This window comes from Psammomys obesus, unplaced genomic scaffold (assembly GCF_907164565.1).
Source record: "Psammomys obesus unplaced genomic scaffold, mPsaObe1.curated_primary_1811, whole genome shotgun sequence".
Lineage (NCBI taxonomy): Eukaryota > Metazoa > Chordata > Mammalia > Rodentia > Muridae > Psammomys > Psammomys obesus.
In genome coordinates, this window is record NW_026590062.1 from 17,556 (window position 1) to 27,224 (window position 9,669).

The window sequence follows — 9,669 nt, forward strand, 5'->3', positions numbered from 1 at the left end:
AATAAATAAATAAATAAATAAATAAATAAATAAATAAATAAATAAATAGGGAGCAGAGGGTTGTGTAAAAATGGACAATATGATGAAGGATAAAGGAAGATTAACAGCTGTCGTGTTCTCATCTCCTGACTTTGTACTTTTGACCTCTAGTGTGTCCATGGAGAGCTCTTTTGCTGAACCACAGGATGAAATGTTGCAGGTTCTTAAAGATAAAAGGAGACTTGAAGGTCAGCTGGAGGCTTTGTCATTAGAAGCTAGTCAGGTAAGAGGTGTTTGATTGTTGCCCATTGAGCCAAGCCTTTGAAAAGAATATGTGGCTCCCTGCTATATGTAATTTTATAGATAACTGTAAGTGTAACTCGTTGGCCAACTTGTTTGTGTTACTCATTTTGTCTGCTGAATGTGTTGGTCTTTTACAAAGTTGTGCTGTTTTAATTATAACTCTTTCTTTTCCTCTGTCTCCATTAGAATTTGCCAAAAGCATATCTTAAAAATACCTGAGAGTCTGTGACAGTCAAGTTCTCCCATTGACTTTATGTTTCTCTAATAGAGTAAAAATTTCATTTTATCCCCATTCTTACTTTTTTGCACTGGATTCTGCATTACTTTTAAATAAATAATTTTTCTCAGTTCTTAAAAGATTAGGATATATATATATATATATATATATATATATATATACATCTGTATATAGATATTTGAGTTTGTGTATATGCCGGGGGTAGATATATATGTGGCATGTATTTAGATGCTAGACAACTTGCAGGACTTGGTTCTTTCTACCAAATGGGTTTAGGGAGTCAAACCAAGTTCTTCATGCTTGGAAGCAAGTGACTTTACCTGCTGAGTTATCATGCTAGACCATGGTTTGTTTTGTCTGATATTAATTTTACTGTATCTTGTTTTCATTTGGGGGACGGGTGGAGCTGGAGAAACGGAGCAGTGGTTAAGAGCACTACTGCTCTTCCAAAGGACCCAAGGTTGGTTCACAGCATTCACAACAGGTGGCTCACAGCGACCTATAATTTCAGCTCCAGGAAACTCAGCGCATCCTCCTTTCTCCTATGTATACACACAGAGAAGCATAAATAAGATAGTTTTTTAAAAAATAACTCTTCATTCCTTAATTTTCAGTTTTTACTGTTTTATATGAAACTTACTTCAGTTAGTTGTTTGTTTGTTTGTTTATTTTCAGATAGCTTCTCATGTAGCCCAGGCTGGCTTTGAACTTACTGTGGAACTAAAGATGAATTCTTGCTCCTCCTGCCTGTACCTCTCAAAGGCTTGTACTAAAGGCCTGTACCACCATACCTGACTTTATTTATTTTCAATAACAGAGAATTAGATCTTTATCTTTTTGTTAATAGTTTAAAGTGAGTCTGTTCAGGAGTTGTCAGCTATATGCTTTGTCAGGGAGCACATACACAGAGAGAGACAATAAGAGGCCTGACTTGAGGCTGTGAACACATATTACAGGAGGAGAACAGTGGTTAAAGCCATGTGTGTGATGAGATGAAATTGCTTGCTAAGTACATGTGTCATGCTTAAAAATTATTTAGACACAAACCAGTTAGTTTAGTTATATGTAACACAATCTTCAAAGGTGATTTCAGAGATTTTAATTTTTGGTTGTACATAGTTTTCTGTACTAATTCTGAATGTAACTGTCTCCACATCCATTTATGCTTTCTGTGTATGCTCAGTCCTGAGGGTGGTCTAAGCATCTTTACATTGCTTCTTCACTGGCTTTTTTTTTTTTTTTTCTAATGCTCTTATGAAGTGGGTTCTAGTAACCTCAGGATCTATATGGTTCTCTGGCAGTCTCCTGTAGATGCCAGTTATATTGGCTCTAAACCCCTCTTGATCTGGTGTACAGCTCAGGGTTAGAGCTTTTGCGTAGCATGCATAAATCCCTGGGGTCAGTCCCCAGTACTGCAAATAAATAAAATCTTGTTAATGTATTTAGGTCACTTTGGTGTTTTTTTTGTTCTGTTTGTGGAACATGTCTTCAAAATTTTCTTTAGCATGTCGAGCTTTAAGTTCCCATACATACTCTTAGGTAGACTTGGCATGAGTAGAATGTGCTGGTGGTTGGGGCTTGTCTTTGTTTTTCATTTGTTTTTTTAATTTTTTATTTATCAAACTCCCTTTTGTGGTATTAGGGATTGGATTTGGGCCCTATCGCATGCTAACCAAGCACCCTGCCAGTAAACAACACTTGTAGCTCTCACTTGCCTCGTGGCTGTTCTCTGTAGTTCCTGGGGCCTGTTTGCTCTGTGATCTGTCCTGTGGTTGTTTCTGTAGTGACATTCTTGCATCTGTGTTATGGCTTTCTACAACAACTACATTCTCCAGCAAATGTTTTGGGCCTGTTTTCCTCAATGATATCAATCTGACTGCTTTTATCTGTCAGGTATCTGTCAACTTGTTTGATAATGGGAGATAGCTGACTGTCATGTTTAAGTGACTCATGTTTTGGGTAGAATGTCTTAGGTAAAACTCATTTTTCTCTGTCCCACTGATTGTGACTCTAATAGGTTTCAGCAGTCATGTCAAAACAGTGGTTGGGAGGGACTTATTTTTCTGAAAGCCATTATCGTTGTTTGGGGATATTTTCAGGCACTTCAAGAGAAGGCTGAGCTACAGGCCCAGCTAGCTGCCCTGAGCACAAGGCTGCAGGCACAGGTGGAACACAGCCACAGCAGCCAGCAGAAGCAGGACTCCCTTAGTTCTGAAGTGGACACTTTGAAGCAGTCTTGCTGGGATCTAGAACGTGCCATGATTGACCTGCAGAACATGCTAGAAGCTAAAAATGCCAGCCTGGCATCCTCAAACAATGACCTCCAAGTGGCAGAGGAGCAGTATCAGAGACTGATGGCCAAAGTAGAGGAAATGCAGAGAAACATCCTGAGCAAGGACAACACAGGTAAGGTCTGCAGCCCAAATGCAATTTCTGGATCTAATAATTGATATCATGTGGATGGAGCTTCGGGTTCATGTTAGCTTAACATTAATACAAAGAGTCTGTACATTGCTAAAGTAAATAAAGTTTTGGCTGAACTCTTGAGACTCTATACTCTTGAGAGTCTATATTTGCATAAAGTAGGTGATATAATCTCAGAAATTGACATTAGACTTTTGACCACTAGAAGTAATCCTTTCTACTCTTCCTCCTAAATCCAGTGTTTTGGTTGAGCTGTATATTTATTCTACATTTTGTAGGTTGTCTTTTGCTACTTTGTGGTTTCTTCTTTCTTCCACCCTTCTCCACCCCTTTTCTTCCAACCTTTCAACCCCCTAACACTAGATAGGATAGAGGGGAAAGGGGATACGTTATTCTTAGACTACTTCCAGCTGATGGGAAGCGTTGAGTTCCTTGGGGGCAAACAGACAACCCTGCTTCTTAGGATCCTAGCATTTAAATACCCTCTGAAAAGTTCCCAGAATTCCAAACATCACACAAACGCAGAAACTGTCTGCAGCCAAAATCACACCCCTGATAGAGCATGAAGTAAATCATATCCAGTCAAATCAGATGCTGTGGGCAATCCTAAGCAGCCCCACATTCCCACACCTGGGATTAAAATGTAGTTTAATATCTGTGTTTTTAAAAGAAACCGAAACTCTCACTACAACATTTTTTCTTTCTAATTTCAAATTCTATCTAAAATACTTGAGAGCAATGCCTATACTATTGATTAGTTTCTTTCTTTGTTGTATTGGTCTGTAGCTCTTAGAGGCTGACCTAGAGGTGATTCACAGAGATACCCTGCTTTCAGTCTTCACTTGAGCTAAACCCTGGTACCAACATACACTAAAAGGATACTGTTTGAACATGAGTTGGGAGATTGAAGACCAAGGCCTCATGACACAGAAGAACATAGGCTCTTGTCCAGTGCATTGGAGGGTCATGTCTGCAGTCGTTGAGTGTCAGCTTGGGCTCTTGAGGCCATGATGACCTTGAGAGTAGTGGTGAGCTGCTATCGCAGAAGCTCATTTCTAAAACTAGAACAAAGTCCACCCGCATTGAAACAGTCCCTTAGTTGCTAGTTTTCAGTCTTTGAGCATTTTATGGTACTTAGTTCCTTAGGGGGGAAAATCTGAAAATTTCCAAATGGATGGATTTTGTTCCTTTCTCTCATTACTTTGGAATTGAAGCATTGCATAGAAGGGATCGTGAACTCTCTTAAACAATCTTTCTTACTCTTTTATTTCTTTTTGAGCCAGGGTCTCATGTAATTTAGACCGACCTTGAACTTGCTATGTAGCTGAGGATGACCTTGAACATTGGATTCCTTTTTCCTCCCATTTTCCAAATGTTAACCTAACAGGCTTGTGCCATAGTAACCTGGTTGTCGTAGTCAGGGTTACTGTTGCTGTGATGAAACACCATGCCCAAAGCAACTTGGGGAGAAAAGGCTTTATTAGGCTTATGTTTCCTCATCACTGTTCATAACTGAAGGAAGTTAGGACAGGAGCTCAGACAGGCAAGAACCTGGAGACAGGAGCTGATGCAGAGGTGGAGAAGTACTGTTCTCTGGCTTGTTCCATGGTTTGTTCAGTCTGGTTTCTTATACAACCCAAGACCACTATCCCAGGGGTGGCACTATTGTGAATGGGCTGGGCCTTCCCACATTAATCACTAATAAAGAGCATGTCCTACAAGCTTGCCTATAACCTGATCCTTATGGAGGCATTTTCTTAATTGAAGTTTTCTCCCCTCAGATGACTTTAGCTTGTGTCAAGTTGGCATAAAACTGTCCAGCATGATGGTCATATCTTTTTCTCTCCCTCTACCTCCCAATTTCTCTCCTTCTTCCTCTCCCTCTCTTTCTCCTCTCTGTCTGTTTCATTTAAAATATTTAAACCAGGTTTAGTGGCACATAATTTTAGTCCCAGCTACTCTGAAAGCTACAACAAAGGAATCAAAAAATTAAAGACACACAAAAAATTCAGTAGAGATTAACTAAGATGTATTTAAATAAAATCTCAGGTAAATGAACAGAAACTTTCATCAGTTAATAGAACTGTTGTGACTAGGGACTCATCAGAACCCCCTTTCTGTCTGAGAGTAATTGTTGTCTATCCACCACTGCTGTTTTCGTGGTATCTTTATAGACCATGCCACTGTGCAAAACCAACATCAACTGTACTGCTTCTCTATACAAACTTCGACTTTAGGTCAAGTGACCACTCAGCTGTGGCTTTCCTGTTGGTGCTGGTTCATCTGAGTTGGCTGTGCTTGCTTACTTTCAGTGCATGACCTTCGGCAGCAGATGGCAGCCCTACAGAGCCAGCTCCAGCAAGTACAGCTGGAGCGTACAACACTGACCAGCAAACTACAAGCATCACAGGCTGAAATTACATCTCTGCAGAATGCCCGGCAGTGGTACCAACAGCAGCTTGCATTGGCCCAGGAGGCCAGGGTCAGGCTGCAGGGAGAGATGGCCCACATCCAGGTATAGTGCAGGAAACTCCCTTCAGGGCTACGGAACATGCTTTCCCCTGTATTACAAAGGTGTTTCTAAATTGGTTGTGATGGCATCCAAAACTCTAGGGGCTAAGACAAGAGGATCACATGTTCAAAGCTAACAGAAAGGTGGAAAAGGTGTTTATGGTTTTAGATATCATGGATATGTATTTGTTTAGTGTCTGCTGATTATTTCCACCTCTGCAAGAGCCTCTCATGCCTTCCCTTCAGCCAAAGGGTAAATCTTTCTTTGACTCAGCCCTCAAGCCCACATGTCATGGACTTTGAGGCCCTCTCACCCTGTCTTCTGTGCTCTGAATCTCTTTCATGTGGTGTGCTTGTATGACAAAGAATTTGGCAGGTAGTCCTTCTCAGAGTTTGATATTTCTCTGGCTCCTTGGCCTTAGACTTTGATATTTCACTCCCTATGTGAACTGTTGCTTTCAGGTTCTGAAAGAAACATTTTCTTCTCTCCTATTTTGTTAGTAGAAGCTAAACAAGCTGGCCTTTGAATTTTCATGTGTGAGAGCATGTGTTGGTCTGTGTATCCTTTAGACATAAGTGACACTGATATATGTACACTTTAGCATGAAGCCTATCAGTCAGCTTTGCTTAGGCAGCATGCCTTTGAAACATGCAAGAGAAATAGTTTCTGGAATGTATTTAACTCTGAAGGTAAAATACAATATAGCCAGGGCCTGACTAGCTATATTGATTGAAAATGCCAAAGAGCACTTTCAGTCATCCTTTTAGTAATTTAGCTTAGTCAGACATGGAAACACACATCTGTAATCCCAGCACTTAGGATGCAGAGGCAGAGGTAGGTGGATCTCTGTGAGTTCTGGGGCCAACCTAGTTTACCAAGCAAGTTCCAAGACAGCAGGGCTACACAGAGAAACCCTGCCTTGAACGAACAAAAAAAGACAGAAACTGCTATGTTTTTTAGGTGTGGAATACTCAGAGAAGTTGGATTCATATGTAAGTCAGGGAAATTGGAAGATAAGAGTGATCAAGGAGACTGCTTTTTTTCTGTAACTAGGGTTCTTCATGCTGCCTCTGTCCCTGACTACTGCTTTCTTTTCCTAGGAGCACTCAGTGGGGTGGAAGACGCAGGGAGGTCCTTTTCTTCTTGTCTTTAAATGTAGCACCTGCTATACTTCCTCCACTGCTGTGTGCAGCTTCTCTAGCTCTGAGGCCCACCCTTCTGTCCTGTCCTGAATTTGTCAGTTCAGAAGCTTTGCTAGCATTATACATAAGGTGGGGGAGATCTTGCTGCAGACCTGTTGCACTTAAGTGTTTTTCATATTTTGCATCTCTCTACTGATGCTCACCCCTTGGGAACTTGTAATGCTGGCCTCTCTTTCTTGTAAACACTGTGAATTAAATTAGGCCCTGATTGTCTTTGGCACTGGTGGGGATTCGTTGGGATTTAGTTATTAGTTTAAAGGTGTACCTTAAGTGGGAACTCCAGTGTAGATCATGTCTAAACTGCACATTCTCAGGTGTGAAGGCATGGTTTCTTAGTGGGCTCCCAGCCCCATACAGAACCTGTATGGCTCAAGTTCAAGGTAGGTTGGCAGAGGGTTGTGAAGGTGAGTCCTGGAGCAGAAGACCAAAGGGCAGGAGCTTTCCCTGCATTAGGGACATTTAGAAGGTCTGTCAGTAGCCATCCTTAACAAAAAGAGAACCTCTTAGTGACTAGGGATCATCTGCCCCATACTTGATGCCTAATTTTAAGCTCCTTTTTACCTCCTGGGCTTTATTTATTTATGTATTTATTTATTTATTTACTTACTTACTTACTTACTTTTGAAGGTTGGACAGATGACCCAAGCCGGCCTTTTGGAGCACCTGAAGATTGAGAATGTGTCCCTATCACATCAACTAACAGAAACTCAGCATAGATCCATCAAGGAAAAAGAGCGTATAGCTGTTCAGCTCCAGAGCATTGAGGTGAGGATTGTGGTAACAGTGGAGTGATAATTTTTATCTGACTTTGGTTCTTGCTGGCAAGTGTAAAACACACACAGACATTATCAAAATAACTAAGTAAACATAAATATATCTTGTGAAAATGTATGCTTGTCTATAGTATGTAATATTTCAAAAAAATCTTTTGGGACTATAGAGATGGCTTAGTTGGTAAGAGCGCTTGCTGTGCAAGCATGAGGACGTGAGTACATAAAGCCAGACATGGCTGTGTGTGCCTGTAACCCCAGAATTTGTGGGGTTGGACGAGGATCTTGTGAACTTGCTGGCTAACTAGCCTAGACAAAAAGTCAAGCTTTTAATTCAGTGAGCAACATTGCTTCAAGGAAGTGTGATGGAGAGAAACAGAGATGGACACCCAATGTTTTCCTGGGGCCTGTACATATACAAGCATTTGTATGTGTTCCCACACATTTATGTGAATGTACCACAAAAACATATGCCACACACACATGCAATCCCTTTAAGCAACATGCAGTGTTAGCTGTTCAGCATTTTGGCATTCTGCCTCTTGTCTGGCCTGTGTTTCCTTGGGACCTTGTCATTCTTCTCTAAACTCTTCCTTGGATCTGAGTTCCTACCAACACATTGTTGCACTTTTGGGACAGCTAATCCTAGGGTATATGGGGAGACAAGACGCTAAGTATGTTTGTATGTCAGACTGTATTTCCATGCCCAGTGATAATAGGGGATTTTATTTGTTTGCAAGCGTTCAGCCTTCTTTCAGTCCTCCAGTGCACAGTGCTCTTCCAAAGGCATTTTCATTATTGCCTGCTATCACTATAGAGCATCTCTAGATGATGATGGGAAATGTGTATTTTTCTTGGATCTAATTCCTATTCTCTAACACCCTAGATCAGTAGTTCTCAACCTTCCTAATGCTGCATCCTTTAAATACAGTCCCTCATGTTGTGGTGACCCTCAACCATAAAATTAATTTTTTGCTACTTCATAACTGTAATTTTATGTTTTACCATTATGAATTGTGAAATAAATGTCTGACATGCTGTGTATCTGATATGTGACCCCCAGGTTGAGAACTGCTGCCATAGATGATTTTTTTTTTAAATAATTTATTTAATTTTATTTTATGTGCATTGGTGTGAAGGTGTCAGATCCCCTGGAACTGGAGTTATAGACAGTTGTGATCTGCCATGTGAGTGCTGGGAATTGAACCCAGGTCCTTTGGAAGAACAGACAGTGCTCTTAACCACTGAGCCATCTCTCCAGGCCCCCATAGATGATTTTTTAACCAATCTGAGACTTCCTTTTTGCTTTTCAAGACAGGCCTAGGTAACCCAGGCTATATTCAAACTCTCTATAGCTTAAGATAACCTTGAACTCTTATTGTCCTGCCTCTTATCTACCGAGTGTTATGATTTTATATATGTCCCACAATACCCATTTTAATGTGATATGGGGATCAAACCCAGAGCTTTGTGAGTAACAGACAGTCATTCTACTAACTGCATTATATTCCTAGCCCCTTGCCCTAGTTTACTTTCTGTAACTTGGATAGTATCACTTGTTTCATATTATTGATACAAAAAGCAAAAAAGCAACAAAACAAAAAACATGTAAAACATCTAGTTAAAGACTGGTAGGATGCTAAACTTGCTTGCTGTCAAGCTATTGACTTAAGTTCTATCCCTGCAACCCACATAGTGGAAGAAAAACCTGACTCCTGCAAGTTATCCTCTGAGCTCCATATTGGCACTGTGGCATGTATGTCTACACAGATGTGCTCACATTCATGTGTATGTGTGCACTTGTGAACGTGTGACCAATATCTGGTTTCATCCATATAGTCAAATTGTTAAGAAATGCCATATTTAGGCAGGTGGTGGAGGTACATGCCTTCAATCCCAGTACTTGGAAGGCTGAGGCAGGCAGATCTTCAAAGCCAAGCTTTGATCTACAGGACAGCTAGGCCTACAGAGAGAAACCCTGTCTCAAAAATACGACAACACAAAAAGGAATGCCATATTTGTCCATGATTCTTGTTGTTTTTGTTCTACTAAGTAGTGCCAAATAGAAGTCTTATTAGAGAGGTTATTTAATGTTCTATACTTGAAAAGGAGAAATAGGTTTCTGAGCTGTCCTCTCATGAGAAATGGTCAGGGAGAAGACTCATTCCATACTTGGTTCCTTTCTAAAAAGGAGTGAGTGAGTGAGTGAGTGAGTGAGTGAGTGAGTGAGTGAGTGAGTGA

General features: G+C 40.6%; 1 protein-coding gene across 6 annotated transcripts in view; it reads left to right on the forward strand.

The window, feature by feature from the left end:
• Positions 1–9,669, forward strand: part of Golga3 (golgin A3) — a 43,362-nt gene that overhangs the window by 14,119 nt on the left and 19,574 nt on the right. For all 6 annotated transcript variants that reach the window (XM_055605856.1, XM_055605857.1, XM_055605854.1 and 3 more), the window contains 4 exons: positions 151–262; positions 2,620–2,926; positions 5,257–5,459; positions 7,286–7,423. In XM_055605856.1, the coding sequence (XP_055461831.1) occupies positions 151–262; positions 2,620–2,926; positions 5,257–5,459; positions 7,286–7,423 (760 nt within the window). The remainder of the gene's footprint in view (positions 1–150; positions 263–2,619; positions 2,927–5,256; positions 5,460–7,285; positions 7,424–9,669) is intronic.